This window comes from Neolamprologus multifasciatus, chromosome 3, assembly GCF_963576455.1.
Source record: "Neolamprologus multifasciatus chromosome 3, fNeoMul1.2, whole genome shotgun sequence".
Lineage (NCBI taxonomy): Eukaryota > Metazoa > Chordata > Actinopteri > Cichliformes > Cichlidae > Neolamprologus > Neolamprologus multifasciatus.
In genome coordinates this window covers 47355117-47371688 of record NC_140441.1, presented here as the reverse complement: position 1 = coordinate 47371688, position 16572 = coordinate 47355117, and the positions used below count along the sequence as shown (strand labels likewise).

Below are 16572 nucleotides of genomic sequence, written 5' to 3'. Positions count from 1 at the left end.
TTAATAAGGTTGCCCAAACTTTTCCACCACACTGTATATAGGAACATAGTGAAGACAAGTTATTTAAGAGAGTAAAAAGAGGTTAGTTTATTTTGGAGTAGAGCTCCATTTATTAAGAAAAATTTAAAAAGACAGGAACACTCTTTAGAGGTTTGTGGGTGGCTCTTAAAAGAGCCGTTGTGGGGAAGTCACTCGGACTTCAAACAGGCTACGCCAAGACACAGCTCCCTCCACCGAGAAGTGACCCATGAATTTCTCCCTCACCAGGACAGCCTCTCTGGAGGAGTTGTTTGCTGGCAAGGAACCTGGACAAAATTGTTTAAAATGAGTATTATGTGTACTGCAGTTAAAAAATACATTATTGAAATTCCAAAATTACAAATTGCAAAACATAAATCTTACATAAAATCTTTTGTAATTATAAGGATAATTACATGATATATATTAGATATAATCTAAAACAGTCTGCGGGGATTATATACAAATATTCAACTATCCCAGAATTAAACCAGGTCTAAATAAAAAGGAGTGAGTATCACTACAAAGGTTAACTCAGTGGTCCTAATGCTACAGTTTGATATCAGCAAACACCGAGCGCATACATTGATATGACACCACAGCCATGCTATCATTCAAACACTGATAACAGCATAAATCGAATTAAATCGGGACTTGATGAGACCTTCTGAGTATCACTAGAAATATTATAAACAGTCGTCTCCGTACCACATTCACTGTTAGCATAGCACATCCATGTTAGCAGTGTATAAATGGATGGTTTAGCATGTATTAGCACAGGTATCAATAAAGGACTACCGTATTAAATACTTTTACTAACCTCAGGCAGATGGACAGGCGCTCTGCAGGTGGGATTGAGCGCCTGTAGTTGGTGTCTAGGCGGGCGATTCTGGGACCGACCCGGGGAAGCAGGTCCTCAAACTGGCCGAGTGAAAGACGCTGATATCGCTGAAATCGGCCGTCATCCAGGCGCAGCTCCTGGAGCAAATGGTGAAACTCACCAAACTGCTCATGCCTCTGGAGGACCTGATGGACCCAGGTACGGCGAGGGCGTCTTTTACGCCGCTGCTCTGCTCTCCACAGTACATAGAGAAGGGAGACTCTCTCTTCAAGCGCTAACTCGACAGCTGCCATCTTGCAAAGATACCGGTCTGGCACAACTTCCTCCCACATCCCTCCCACATTTCCGGTTCACGCGCGTCAAAATATCATATTTTGACGCGCGATGGATTTTTCTTGGACACGCGTTGAGGCGCGAATGTGCACGCGTCAAATTAGGGGCGTTTGGGGCGTTTTTGTTCGCGTCCATCGCGTTCGGTGTGAACACACCGTAACACTGAAAGTCTTGCTGCTCCTCCACAAAATGAACTCTTCAGTTTAGATTTGATTAAAGACACAGCTCAGCTAAACACAACTCAAACTAATCTACACTATTTTTCTTTATTACGCAGCATTTTTATAACTATTTCCAGATGTTTCTAAAGATGAAAACAGAATTAAACTCCAGCCTGATCCGTTTCTGAGGTTCCTGACTCTGAACGTCCCTCAAACGCCTCTCTGATCGTTTCCTTTCGTCGCTTTTACTTTCGCTTTCGTGAATGTTGTGGCGCAGTTGATCGTCTCCATGTTAAGGTAACGTTAGCAGTCTGTACTGTTTTCCTGGCTAACATCAGCTGTGTGCAGCTTAGTTTCAGCATAAATCTGCTTCGTTTTATGTGAGATCAGAGTCTGGGAATGAGACAGAAACAGTTAGTTGATGATCAGCAGCTGAACTCAGAGTCGATGTTACTGTGGATCCACTGACTGGTGACTGTAGGCAGCTTCTCCTGCCTCCATCAGTCTGTGGATGTATGGGCTCAAATTGTGGTCATAAATATTTTGTACTTGTAAATCAGGATTTGTAGGTGTAAAACGAATTTGTGTGTGGACTTAGCCAAGAAATACGTGTGAAACTCTGCACTCAAGTTTCAAGTTTCAAGTACGACCCTATTTTTCTTCCTTTCATCTGATTGGCCAATGTCATTGCTGTGTTGTGGAAATGACAGTCTTCACTAGTGGGGATAGTTACAAAGCTTTCTTCGTTATGAATGAGCATACATGTTTTTATTGAACATTTGAAGAACCAACAAAAAAACAACAAACTCTTGTAGAGGACAAAGTAGAGCTGCTGCAAAACCCGACAGAGCTCAGCAGCCAGGGCACAAATTCTTTTTACACATACAAATCCTGATTTACAAGCACAAAATATTTATGACCACAATTTGAGCCCATAGGTGGATGTTCATTAACTGCTGACAGTGAGACAGGGGTGTCCTAAGAGTTGCTTTTCGGAAGTCGCTGCCAACATTTCATCTATAAAATGCATTTCTCTGCTCGTTCGCTATAGTCTGCTGTTGTATTTGTATGCAGGTTATTTTCAGTTTAACTGGTGATATTCATTCGTGTATTGTAGGTGAATGCGCTGATGTTAGTTCATAAATTCTGCAGAGTTAGTAAACTGGCCGTTTTTGCTCAATAATTCCTGTTTCATGTTCAAACCATCAGACAGAAACTCTGCATTTGTTTTTATGATGTGCACATGAATGATTTGTGTTTCCTCTGCAGGTGAAGGTAGAAAGTGTGTGTGAGCTGATGTGAATTGAGCAGCATGGATCAGTGTGAGGACAGAGAGGAGGGAGTCCCTCCCTCTAAAAGCACTCTGTGTGGGGAACATGAGAGCCAGACCAAAGCTCAGAGGTGAGATGACCATCTGTAACTGTCCATGACTCTTCTCCATGTCACAGCTCAGCACTCACATCACTGCTCCATCATTATTCACACTCATACCTCTGTGTGTGTTGTTTTAAAGCCCAGAGCTGTGGGGTGTACCAGGCTCAGCTGGACATAACCCTAAAACTAATCCAGAACCTGGACCTGAACCCAGCTGTGCTTCCTTAAAGAGCAACATGTCAAAGGGTATCGGTGAAAACTTTAACAAAAGTCTGTTATGTGACAAAGAGTAAGTACATTATTTTTAAGAGTTTGTTCATCATGTCTTTAATTTAATATTTCCAGTTTTTCCTTCCTATCTCATGAAGCTGTTATATTTATTGTTTTTCTTTTAGGATCAATAAGAGGCCAGAATCTCCTGGACCTGAACCCAGCTGTGTTTCCTTAAAGAGCAACAAGTCGAAGGATGTTGATATAAACTTTAAAGGATGTTCTTCTGCTGCTGAGAGGTAATGTGTATCTAGATGTTGTTCCTGACTCTGTATTTATGAATAAATCCTCATGTTTAATATCAGCTCAGCTCTTTTTCACACATTTCTATGTTGGTATGTGAAGCGGTGTGTGTTGAAGTGTTTCCACAAACACAGCAGTCAGAGTGGAAAGAGTGGATGTTGTAGGAGGTGTTTGTGTAGTGAAGAGGCTGAGTGTCTGTAGGACTCCAGCTGCTCCAGCAGGTGGAGTCCTACAGACAAACACAGTGTAGGGAGGAGCTTCCACTCAGGTATTTCAGGTGTTGCTGGATGGAGGAGGACAAATAGTTTTTCCCTTCAGTGACACTTCAGCAGCTCAATGTTCTGGGGAGATGTTTGTCTTTATGAAGGTTTATGGATTATTGTTCTTACTTTGGTTAAACTGAGCAATACATTTTCCATCTAACATTTAAAGTAAATTTCCAGGTGAAAAAAAGATCTGCAGCTGCAGCCTCTGTAGCCTCTTGTATGATGCTGCAGAATGCTGTGGTAGTTGTTTGGTTCCGGGTGCCTCTCACTCTGTACAAGGTCGAAGTCTTTTCTTCACAGCTGAAACTGAGACTTACTAGGATCATTATTAAGCTGCGATTGAAGCTGTTGTCCTGTGAGCCGCCTATCACGCAAGCTGTTAAGTCTCAGAAACTTGTTCTCTGATTCAGTTGTGTCTTTGGGTCTGTCAGATCTCTTCCTGTCACAGTTTGTTTCTGAGCCTTTGATGGTGAAGGCCCAAGAGAGGCTCAGTCAAATTGGTGATAGCTGTGTCCCAATTCAGGGGCTGCACACTTCGGAGTACTCCGAAGAGCGAGAAGGGCGGAAGTCTGAGACTTGCAAAATGATCTAACTTCCATCGCACTGCTCAGGTTGCCTAGCAACCTTGACACTAACAGCTAGAAACATTTCATACAGAATTATTTGACAGAAACGAAGGAAAAAAATGTTTTTTTTTATCAGATGTTTTGATTTGTTGAGTATCTGAGGCTGAGACCAAGGGACTGTAAAAACATGACTGTTGGGCTATATTTCTATATCCAACTTCATTTTTAAGGTTAGCTAGTACAGAGCTTTCCAAAGTTTGGGGCCCACCCTCTGGGGGGAGCGCAGAGCCATTGCGGGGCGGGGGGGGGGGGTATGAAAAGGAAAAGAAAAAAGAAAAAATGCTTGGATGCTGCTAGCATAATTGACAGGTTATTGACGGGGCTCCCACACAAACGCAAAGCAGGAGATGAAGCATCCAAACCGACTTCATTCCAAGCCAAAGACTAGAAAATATGGTGAAGCACATCTTCCCTTTGGCTTCACCTGCACAAGTGCCGAGGTAGGTCTCCCTGCAGAATTAGTTTTCCCTTCGTCGGGAGCAGGGGTTGGGCTCTCCAAATCACGGACAAACAGTATCCCACATTCTTGATTTTTATTTCACAAACACTTGTTGTAATGACTAACTACTCCTGACATTTTGGAGACGTTAGCTCTTTATACAGTAAAGTTACAGCGGGATACAAATAATATCAGGCTGATCCTGCCACGATTTGTTCCCCCTGTCTAAATCATGGACAAACAGTATCGCACAGCTGTTTATGTTTTTAAACCCATTTTGCACAGAGAGGCATTTTTTGAAAAATGTATTGATAGCAATGTTGAATATTATTTCACAGGAAAAACTACACGTAAAATAATTGCCGTTTACATGTGGACGAAAGGCCCAAATGCGCAGAAACAGCTGCGTTTTCATAAACACCCATGTAGGTGTGGACGCAGCATAAAAGAGTTAGTAGTTTATTTTATTACTACCTGTAATTTATTGCAGATTACTTGTATTTGCTTAATTGTTTACTAAATGTTTGAGGTGTGAAATAAACCGCAATGAAGCAAAATATGGGTGTGTGTGGTTGGAGGATGTGTGTATACGTGTGCGTGCGTCAAAGGTCAGGGAATAAAAGTGTGTTTTAAAGGAGGTTTAAAAGCAGCGAGTGAAGGAGCCTGTCAAGGTAAATCGTTCCATAACTGATCAAATTCAGTTGGTGATGTAGGCTGATCCTGTTTCTGTGTCATTGATACTTTTCAATCAGGTTCTGTGAGAGAAACATAAAGAACTGTTTTCCTGTTGAATTAACTCCATCTATGATAATGTTACAGACTAACAGGACAACCATAACGTTTGTTGCCTCGCTGTTTTATTAGCCATAGCAGCTAACAGCTACCTTAATTCTAGCTTAGCAGACTGCTAATGTGGCTATGGGCTAAAGGTCCTTTGGGAGGCTCCCTTATTTCCACAGGGGTTGCAGCAGTAGATGGATCCATGTGTTTGATGCTTCCTGATGCAACCCTTCTAGTTATCTGGGTTTGGGTTTGCTTTTTCACATTTAAAAATATTTAATTTGCTTTGGCAGTTGAAATTACAAGTTTACACAGCGCTGTGGACCTCTGTGTGAAACTGCTAATATTTAAATGGCTAACATTAACATGTGTGCCAGCCAGGTTCACATTTATGATGAACTATGATTAATTAACTGATGTTGAAACTGGAGCTTTACTGACCTCTGAAATTCCTCCTAAAGAGTTATTCAGTGTTGTGACAGTCAGCTGCTTCAGCTGCTGCTGGGATGGGCTGTGGCAAAGAGAACAGAGAAAATCAAAATCAGAGTTTTTCTCTGAATTAAAAGCAAGGAAACAACAATATATTCTACATGGTGAAATTGATGGTTTATGGTGTTTGGGTGTGTTTTTCTGTATTTATGCAGATAAAGTGTAAACTCAGATGAATTATACCATCAAATGTTAAAGGAAAATATCAGGATGAGTGTCTGTGAGCTGAGAAGGACGTGAAGCGAGCAGTTTATCCCAGAGCTGAAGCTGCTCTGTGTGCAGAGATGAGCTCAGATTCCTGCTGTGATTGATCAACAGTCACAGAAATGTAGACTTGTAGTTATTACTGCAGTATGGTCACAGCAGATACTGATAAACATGTATTATGAGGATGGATGATCAAGTTTCTCACTCTTTCCTTTAAATCTCAGTTTTTTTTTCTTCTTCACAGTTTATCTGTTAATTTATTAATGAATAACACTGAAAGAGTTTCTGTTATATTTCCCCTTGAACATCACCTTATTAGGGCGGCATTAGGAAATAGCCCCCCTCCAAAGAATGAATAAATGAATGATGATAATAATAAAATGATTAAAAAGCAGAGCTCAGAGTGGTAGAATGGTCAAACATGGATCCACGGGTGGTTCAGCTGCATTTGGTGACATGACTAAAACAAATCTTTCAAATAATCCCACCATCAACGGGATGTTGCCTCCTTTACTACGGTTACTTTACTTGGTCACCGTGTGAATTCCTTTGAAATGAACCAAATTCTTTTATTTGTTGGTTGTTGCATATTTAACCTCTACAGTCAGGAAAGGAGGAGATGAGGCCTCAACAATGTTGGGTTGTAGCTGTGGTTCAGGTTAGAGTGAGTGTCCATGGAATAAATGTAAGTCAGTGAACTGGAAACATGACTGTGTTAAAACTTTTTTTCCTTTTTATGAGTCTAATCAAAGGTGGACAGAAGTATCTCCACTTTGACTTTTCTGTGTCACCATCAGAGCTTCTGCACAGTGTGGAGAAAGATCCAGAAGCAGAGCTGGACTGCAGACAGCCAGTCAGAGCAGCTGTGTACAAAGTAAGACTGAACATCTGTCTGCTGATGGACTCATTTCTGAAAACTGGACTTCTTGTGTTGTTCAGACATTGAAGAGTTTTCTTTCTCTTCAGTCTCATTGTTTTTCTTTCTTTCAGCAGATGTTGGTCTGCAGGAGGTTTTAGATGAACATAAGATCAGTCTGAGGAGGATGTGAACGTGTGACTGAAGGAAGTGATGAAACAGGAAGTAGAACCCTCCTCAACAGGATCTACACTGAGCTCTACATCACAGAGGGACAGAGTGAAGAGGTTCATACCCAACATGAGGTGAGGCAGCTGGAGACAGCTTCCAAGATGGACGCCCTCCATGACACTCCAATCAGGTGCCAGGACATCTTTAAAGCCTTACCTGACCAACAGAGAGCCATCAGAGTGGTTCTGACCAACGGCGTGGCTGGTGTTGGAAAAACCTTCTCAGTGCAGAAGTTCACTCTGGACTGGGCAGAGGGCTTGGAGAACCAACATGTCAGTGTGGTGGTTCTGCTTTCATTCAGGGAGTTGAACCTGATCAGAGATGAGCAGTACAGTCTTCTGGAGCTGCTCCATGTTTTCCATCCAACATTACAGAAGGTCACAGCAGAGAAGCTGGCTGTCTCTCAGCTTTTGTTCATCTTTGACGGCCTGGATGAAAGCAAATTTTCATTGGATTTCACCAACAGGAAGCTGCTGTCTGATGTCACACAGAAGTCATCAGTCAGCCAGCTGCTGAGAAACCTCATCCAGGGGAATCTGCTTCCCTCGGCTCTCGTCTGGATAACTTCCCGACCCGCAGCAGCCAATCAGATCCCTCCTACATGTGTTGACAGGCTAACAGAAGTACGAGGCTTCACTGATGCCCAGAAGGAGGAGTACTTCAGGAGGAGATTGAGTGATGAAGAGCTGTCCAGCAGAATCATCTCCCACATGAAGACATCCAGGAGCCTCCACATCATGTGTAGTATCCCAGTCTTCTGCTGGATCACTGCTACAGTTCTGGAGCACATGTTGACTACAGAGCAGAGAGGAGAGCTGCCCAAGACCCTGACTGACATGTACTCACACTTCCTGCTGGTTCAGACAAAGAGGAAGAAGAACAAGTACCATGAGGGACATGAGACGAGTCCACAGGAGCTGACGGAGGCTGACAGGAAAGTTCTTCTGAAGCTGGGGAGGCTGGCGTTTAAACATCTGGAGAAAGGAAACATCATGTTCTACCAAGAAGACCTGGAGCAGTGTGGTCTGGATGTGACTGAGGCCTCGGTGTACTCAGGAGTTTGTACGGAGATCTTCAAAAGAGAGTGTGTGATCTTCCAGAAACCAGTCTACTGCTTTGTTCATCTGAGCATTCAGGAGTTTCTGGCTGCAGTCTGCATGTTCAACTGTCTCACCAACAGGAAGACAGAGGTGCTGGGGATTTATTTGGACTTTTTGGAAAGCACTTACAACGAGTCCTCTCTGGATGATTTCCTTAAACGAGCCATGGAGAAATCCCTCCAGAGTAAAAATGGCCACCTGGACCTGTTTGTTCGGTTCCTTCATGGCCTCTGTCTGGAGGCCAACCAGAGACTCTTAGTAGGTCTGATGGGTCAGACAGAGATCAGTCCAGGAACCATCCAGAGAGTCATCAACAACCTGAAGGAGATGAACAGTGATGAAATCTCTCCTGACAGAAGCATCAACATCTTCCACTGTCTGATGGAGATGAACGACCTCTCAGTACAACAGGAGATCCAAGAGTTCCTGAAGTCAGAGAACAGATCAAAGAAGAAACTCTCTGAGATCCAGTGCTCAGCTCTGGCCTTCATGCTGCAGATGTCAGAGGAGGTTCTGGATGAGTTGGACCTGCAGAAGTACAACACATCATGGCAGGGACGACAGAGACTGATTCCAGCTGTGAGGAACTGCAGAAAGGCTGGGTGAGTCCAGATGTGATCATTTACATCATTGATCAGTGTAGGTTAGTAGTTTAATTTTGAAAATAAAATCAGATTGTAACCACAAAGTGTTTGTGTCCGTACGCTGCAACCTTCCACACCATTCCTTTATTGTACAGACTCTGCAGCAGCTCCATGGATCCCAAATCCAAGAGTGGAGAACAGATTTGAAGTGTGTCACATCCATGCAGTCAGAGCTGTTTCCACCATGTTTCCACTGATATTAATCCTGTTCAATGACACGTTTCATATCAGTGAATATGTTCTTTAGGACATCCACTGACATGTTTAAGTGTCCTGCTGGAAATCACTCAAATCATCCATGAAATCCATGAAAAATCCTTTTAGTGTTTCTAACTTCACCCTCTGTCCTCTCTCTCTCTCCATCCTCCTCACTGCTTCTTTCACTGATAATCACACAAACATCGTATTCAGCTACAAAATAACACAATAATATCATCTGATGATCATTTTTATAAGAGCAGGATCCATATTTGATATCAGAGTAACACACTGCTTGGTTATGTGCAGTCATCATCAGTGACTGTGGGTCAAACAGAAGCTCTCTGATTGGTTGCTGACCTTGGTCACCTGTCCACTCTCACCTGTTTGTGTTTGCTCTCTCTTTGCTGTCTCCATCCTCTCTCTCCTTTCTCTCCCTCTCTGTCTTTGAACCGTCACTCAGGTCCAATGGAAACAGTGACATTTACAAACCAATCAAAGACAAACTGATCCATGTCAGGTTATAACAATATTCAAAGTGAATATAGGCTGCTGCTGGACACAGACAGGTAACATCATTTTGACTTGCTGTCACCTGGATCTGGACTCATAAACACTGAAGCCCTGAACAGGAATACAAATCATTTTGTGCCAACTAGCGACACACCAGCAGATAATGGCTCAGAAAGCTAAAATGAGCCAAACATTTCTGTGTTTAGTTCCCCTGAAATCAGATGTGATATCAGCAGCTCTGAGTTCATTCATCATTATTGTCCAGTGATGAGATTTCTGCTCCGTTTGGTAACAGTCAGCAGGTTTTTCCTGTGTGTGGACGTGAACAGTCATACCTGACAGCAGGTAGCAAACAGAGATCATCTTTCCAGCTGGAACTCTTCACTGAGCTGAACTCATTCAAAATGTTCTGGAGTCAAAACAGGAAACAGTCCAAATGTGTGTCTTCACTCTGACTCTGGATCAGATCTCAGTGACAGACTGTGGACATTATGGAAGCCTAAATGTGACACCATCTTCCTCCTTCATCTGCAGATTAAAGCCAAACAAAGATTCTCATTAAAAGTCTGCAGGTCTGAGAGAGACTCAATCGTTGTGTCATGTCAAAGAAAGTAAGAGGAGCTGAAGCACAGATGTGAAGAGCAGATTCATCAGATTAAGACCTCACTCTGTTTTGTCTTCATATACATTCAGTCTGTGTTTATAATGCATATTTTCTGCTTTTATAATAACACATTTTATATTTTCTATCATCACAGACTGACTGACTGTCGACTCTCAGAGTCTCACTGTGAAGTTGTGGCCTCAGCTCTGAAGTCCAACCCCTCCCATCTGACAGAGCTGAACATGAGTGGAAACTACAACCTGCAGGATTCAGGGATGAAGCTTCTGTGTGCTGGACTGGAGAGTCCAAACTGTCGACTGGAGACTCTGAGGTGAGTTCACTGACTGCGGCTGTTGTTGTTTTTCTATATTTCAGGTCTTTGATTGATTTTTGAAACTTTCTTTAGTTCCTAAATGTTCAGGATGTGTCTGAAGACAAATGTGAAGAAGTTTGAGTGCTTTCAGAAATGTTGTCTTTCCAAACGACTGAACAAAACAGTTTTTCCTTTTGGCTCCAAACAGAAGTGACAGACTTGAGCAGGGTTCATTTAAAGGCTGACAGAAGTGGAGTGGTGATGGGGAGATGTTTGACAGGACAGTGTTTCAGCCTCCACAGGTTCATGTTGTGCTCCATCAGTCAGTGAAGATGAAGTCAGTGCTGATGAGGCTGTAGAGTGTCTGAGGGATGTGAATGAGGATGATGAAGATCTGATGATAGCAGATAAAAACAGGCTGCAGAGACTTTGAGCCATACAGGGCACACAGTGTGTGTACAGAACAGCTGAAATCATTATGGAGGCCTCACTGGAATATGGAAGCATCACAGTACAGCTTCAGTGAAGCTTTAAAGTCTCTGATATGAGATGAGAAATGAAGCAGCCAGAGCTTTTTCATGAGTGGAAATCCACTGTGACTGTGAGCTGCTGCTACAGCCTCCAGATTAGCCAGCAGCTCATCCTGCTCAACATTTTCTCACCAACTTTAATGGAAGTGTGATGTTTTCAGCTGGAGTGATGGTCAGGGTGGCCTCCCTCTCCTCTTCTTCTCCTCTTCCTCTTTCATTTGTAAAGCCACTTCTGCTGCTTTCATTCATTTGGAAGTCCTGTAGCTGAGTTTGGGAGAGACTAACAGCCTCGGCAGCAGAGGGGAGAAAGGCTGTAACACCACCACTTTACTCTGTTCTACCTGTCACATCATTTTATCAGGAAACAAATATGCTCATGTTTTTACTACGTTTGTCTTGAAGATGTAAGAAGATCACATGGTGCTTTTTATTATTGTGTTGGTTTGTTTCCTGTCTCTTGGATGGAGCCCAGCTGTGTGTGGCCCCTGGGCCTTTTGGTCAGAGTGTGTGCTGGATAATCCGGCCCAGGATGAGGCCAAACTGACATGGGATGAAATGTCTGTCACCTAATTGAGCTTAGTGTAGTTTCATTTCTGCACAATTTAAAAACAACCAAAACTTTGTTCTGTCTTTTCTTTGTTATACTCTAGACTTTCTTTGATACTGTGTCCAAAAGGAGCAGCTTTTACTTTGAAGGGGAGGCGTCTCTGTTTCCTCTTCAGGTTGGATGATGGAAGCAAATTAGTGTGTGATGTTCTTTCAGTGTTGCACTTTGTAGACGCTCCCTGAGCACTGGTCTCACAGCCAGCTGCACATAGAGACCAGTGTTGTTAGTCCAGGTCAGAAGATGACTTGCTGGAATGAAAATGAGCTTGTAGTTTGTCTGCTTTAATAATGTGACTGGAAAAAGGTGTTGGACTTCAAATATGTCCATTTCTTTCACACTTCACCTTTAAAAGTGAAGCCTTGTGGTTCCTGGAAGGAAAAACACGACTTTTTCAAGTCTTTTTCCTGTTTTTATGATAAATGTACGACTTTAATGTGAAACATTCAGAGTTTTTTCTCTTGTTGTGTTTGTTTGAAGCTGCTTCCTGTTGGCTTCAGCTGTTTGGAGTTTCCATTTTCTAAACTTCTACATTCTGAACCTTCTTCAGCTCTGAACAGATGATGAAACACTGAATGATTTCAAGCTCACACTTTGTCTAATAAACTTACATCTTTCATTCTTTATACAGATTGGGGAAGTGTGGTTTGTCAGAGATCAGCTGTGATTATCTGGCAGCAGCACTGAAGTCCAACCCCTCCCATCTGAGAGAGCTGGACCTGAGTAATGACTACTGGTCTTCAACTAACAAGCTTCAGGATTCAGGAGTGAAGCATCTGTGTGGTTTCCTGGAGAGTCCAGGATGTGGACTTGAAACTCTGAGGTCAGTCAGCATGTTTTAGTTGTGCTGAGATGAATATGATGTGAAAGTTGTGCTGACACTAAACTGCAGACATCAGGCTGATATTATACTGATCCACACTGAGGATCTTCATGGTAAAGTCTGTTTTCTTCTTCTCTGGTTTAGTCCATTGACTGCAGCAGAACAATGTTCACATTTCAAACAGTGATACTCAACGTATGGCCCGCGGCCCACACGCGGCCTGCCCACCTTTCCTGATTCAGAGAGAGGGGACCCTGATTAACTGTGTAGTGTTCTTCCTCACAGTTCTAAGTATCAGACACAACAATGAATAATCCACAGCTGACTGTCTTTAGCAGGTCAAAGGTCACGGCACACAGCAGACAGTGGGAAATATTATAATTCTGATCATTTATCAGCACATATCCATATGTATAAAAACAAAGCTGACACTGTGAGACTTGATCAGAGGTGTGATCATCACAGCAGAGGCCTTTGTGTCAAAGTCACTAAGGATCAAACAGAAACACATGAAGCAGATTTTCCTGTTCTGGCTTTTTATAGCAGATAACCTTCAAATTATTCTGCAGTCGATCAAAAACTGAAGCAAACCATGAATCAACATGTGAACATGAGCTGATGCTGCTGAAGTGAAGCAAAGGTACAGAGGTTTGATTACAGACACAGCTGAGAGTTTGTAATCTGTCATCATTTTAAAAGGTTTAAATTTCTTCAGTATTGAACAGCAGAAATGAGGCTTTGTTTTCGGAGGCCGACAGCAGTGAACACAACAGCAGACTGGTGCGTAATAAGCAGTGAATAATGCAGAAAACAGATTTTTGAAGGTAAGCTGTTCTTGAAGTACACTGAGAGAGAGAGAGCTGTGCAGGAAGTAAACGTCAAAGTCAGAGAGAATTCATGACGATGTTCATCAAACATAAAGCATAGTTTGGATCTTCTTTTGCTGCTGGTTCAGTCAGTTTTGGTTGGAGACAGATGAAACCTGCAGCTTCAGGATCTGTGAGCTGTCCACTTTCAGCCCCGACGGCGTGTCCGTGTACATGCCGTCGAGTGAACGATCCACGCTCTGTGTTTCCATCTTTGTGTGTTTAGCTGCTCTCATTTACTTTTGATCTGTTTGGTTGTTGTTGAAATACTTTTGGGAGCTTTAACCTGAGATTCTGGCAAAATACATTTATATTAAAAATCGATTCAGGATTGAATGAATCAACATCGCTTTATTCAAATTAAAACCATTTAAATAGGAAAATCCATTTTTTTTACAGCCTCCTCTAATGCTGGGTAATGTCAGCTGGTCCATGTGCAGCTGGCTGTGAGGCTCAGGGAGCGTCTACAAAGTGCAACACTGAAAGAACTTCATCCGTAAATATTGAGTAATAACTGGACTCTCATACAGCGAGACTCAAATGCCTTTAAACATCAGCTTATCCTGCTGATCCAAGTCCAACACTGAGTTTGTAAAAACATGTTTGTCAATCATTTTGTTTGGTTTCTGAGGAAAATGATTCAATAACTTGCTGCTAATACACAACATTTCATCATATTTCCTCATAACCCTCTTTTGTCTGATCATTTGAATCCCATTTAAATTTGCAATAAAGGATCCACAGAGTTTGGTGACAATAATGACAGTAGATGTTTGTGTGAAAGTGCTGGAAGCAAATTAGTGTATGATGTTCTTTCAGTGTTGCACTTTGTAGACGCTCCCTGAGCACTGGTCTCACAGCCAGCTGCACATAGAGACCAGTGTTGTTAGTCCAGGTCAGAAGATGAGTTGTTGGAATGAAAATGAGCTTTTAGTTTGTCTGCTTTAATAATGTGACTGGAAAAAGGTGTTGGACTTCAAACATGTCCATTTCTTTCACACTTCACCTTTAAAAGTGAAGCCTTGTGGTTCCTGGAAGGAAAAACACGACTTTTTCAAGTCTTTTTCCTGTTTTTATGATAAATGTACGACTTTAATGTGAAACATTCAGAGTTTTTTCTCTTGTTGTGTTTGTTTGAAGCTGCTTCCTGTTGGCTTCAGCTGTTTGGAGTTTCTATTTTCTAAACTTCTACATTCTGAACCTTCGTCAGCTCTGAACAGATGATGAAACACTGAATTATTTCAAGCTCACACTTTGTCTAATAAACTTACATCTTTCATTCTTTATACAGATTGAATTACTGTGGTTTGTCAAAGATCAGCTGTGATTATCTGGCAGCAGCGCTGAAGTCCAACCCCTCCCATCTGAGAGTGCTGGACCTGTTGGAAAATGACCTGAAGGATCCAGATGTGAAGCAGCTGTCTGATCTTCAGCAGAGTCCAGACTACAGACTGGAGACTCTGTGGTCAGTAGAGTGATGGAGTGAGTGGGTGGTGCTGTCAGCAGTATTGTACTAAACACAGTCAGTATGAAACAAAGATCCAGTGTTTCCTGTAAAGCTGCAGCTTCTCAGTGAAGCTGTGAGAGGAGAATGGTGACAGGCTTCAGGATTGGACACAAACACTTCCTGTTTCTGACCTTTATGATCACCATAGTAACGGCTGACACGCTCTGATCAAACGCTGTCAACAGCCAATCAGCTCTCTGAACAAAGCAGCACGCAGACCAATGACTGCATTCATTTCCAAGTTTAAAGCAGTGAAGAACACAGTCTGTAGGTGAGGAAGAATTTAGTGAGAGCAGATGTTTGGATGGAATTCCTCCAGTTAACAGCTGGAACCATCCATCTGGATTGTTGGGCTTGTTGTTGGGGTTCCTACAGAGCTCAGAGTGGACACACCAAGGTTCTTCTAATGAATGAAAGTCCAAACTCAAACTAGGAGGGAAAAACATTTTCATCAACTTCAATAAAAATCCAAAGATTAGAAAAAGTGAAGCAACAATGAGTCCTAGTACAGTCCCAGCACTGAAGTCCCTGCTGCTCTTTATACTGGATGTGCTGCATCACTGACTGACAGCTGATGAAGAGTCTCTGGAAACACTCGTTTATCTCCTCTGCTCTTCCTTCTTCTCTCTGCAGGTGGTGATGATGGTAAACAGGACGGTGTGTGTGCTGAGAGAGGAGGAGCTGTGTCCTGATGATCCAGAGAGGTTGAAGCAGCAGCAGCTTGTGTGTAGAGACGCTCTGACTGGGCCATGTTACTGGGAGGTGGAGAGGAGAGCTTCATCCAGCAGTGACTGACAGAGGAATGAGAAGAAGTGCAGATGACTGTCAGTGCTGCAGAGTGAACTGCTCTGAGAACAGCTCCACTGTCAGACACAATGTAGAGTCCAGCATCATCCCTGTGTGTCCCTCTGGATCTGACAGAGGATCATCAGTGTATCTGGACTGCTCTGCTGCTGCTCTGTCCTTCTACAGTCTCTGCACAGTCTCTGTCTGACTCTGGCTTCAGACCCTCCTGGATCAAACTCACCTGGAAAGACTTTCAAACATCACTCAATAGATTTGAATACAGAATATATTTGATATATACTGTAGATGTACTGTAGAGTTGCAGTTTGTCACTTGTAAATACAGTCTGTGAGCAGCTATGAGCTGAAAGATCTTTCTAGAAACACGAAATGTTTTCACTCTTCTGTTGCTTTTTCATATATTTCCACAACATTAATATTGATCCCACCTGTCTCACCTGTTTCATGCTTTTATACATAATAACAGGACACGTGTGATCTGAGCGCTGCTGTGGTTGCTGTGCTGCACGTCTTCATTTAGATAACAGAGACATCTAGTGGTTCAGAGGGATAACTGCAGGAGGTGGAGCTGTGTTTTAGCATGGGAAACTTTTTATCTTTTAGGCGCAGATACAAATATGACAAGTATCAGTGTAAGATACAAAAGGTCACATCAGTTAGCAGAGGGAACAGTGATCACACAGCAATGTAAGAATAGAAACATAACAGTGAATCTGGACATGTATACAGATGGAAGCAAACAAACAGGATGTAACACTACATTAAAGCCACAAATGGGAAGAAAACAAAGCCAAAGGAAAATATATTTGATCTCAGGAATCCAAATCAGATGCTTTAGAGCAGGGGTCGGCAACCCTGGGCACGCGTGTCACAGCTGCCACGTGAAGGGTTAACTGATGGCACGACCATAGCTGGACTGGCCATCGGGCA

The 16572-nt window shown here is 42.6% G+C and overlaps 2 protein-coding genes across 6 annotated transcripts in view; both read left to right on the top strand.

Moving 5' to 3' along the window:
• The first annotated feature begins 1568 nt into the window (after positions 1-1568).
• Positions 1569-16572, top strand: part of LOC146523714 (protein NLRC3-like) — a 48380-nt gene continuing 33376 nt past the window's right edge. Inside the window, exons 1-4 of the mRNA XM_085153953.1 lie at positions 1569-1650; positions 2662-2754; positions 2867-3016; positions 3123-3236. Of these exons, the coding sequence (XP_085010079.1) occupies positions 1643-1650; positions 2662-2754; positions 2867-3016; positions 3123-3236 (365 nt within the window). The 5' untranslated portion in view covers positions 1569-1642. The remainder of the gene's footprint in view (positions 1651-2661; positions 2755-2866; positions 3017-3122; positions 3237-16572) is intronic.
• LOC146523716 (protein NLRC3-like) lies at positions 7070-16124 on the top strand. 5 transcript variants are annotated; one of them, XM_085153960.1, is made up of 5 exons: positions 7070-8836; positions 10348-10524; positions 12272-12463; positions 14621-14791; positions 15470-16124. In XM_085153960.1, exons 1-5 carry the CDS (start codon positions 7236-7238, stop codon positions 15474-15476), a joined length of 2148 nt encoding a protein of 715 aa, XP_085010086.1. In that variant the 5' UTR covers positions 7070-7235; the 3' UTR covers positions 15477-16124. The 5 variants fall into 5 exon arrangements, with proteins under 5 accessions (XP_085010086.1, XP_085010085.1, XP_085010088.1 ...); XM_085153959.1 differs by having other exon boundaries at positions 14621-14794; XM_085153962.1 differs by lacking the exons at positions 12272-12463; positions 14621-14791 and having other exon boundaries at positions 7071-8836.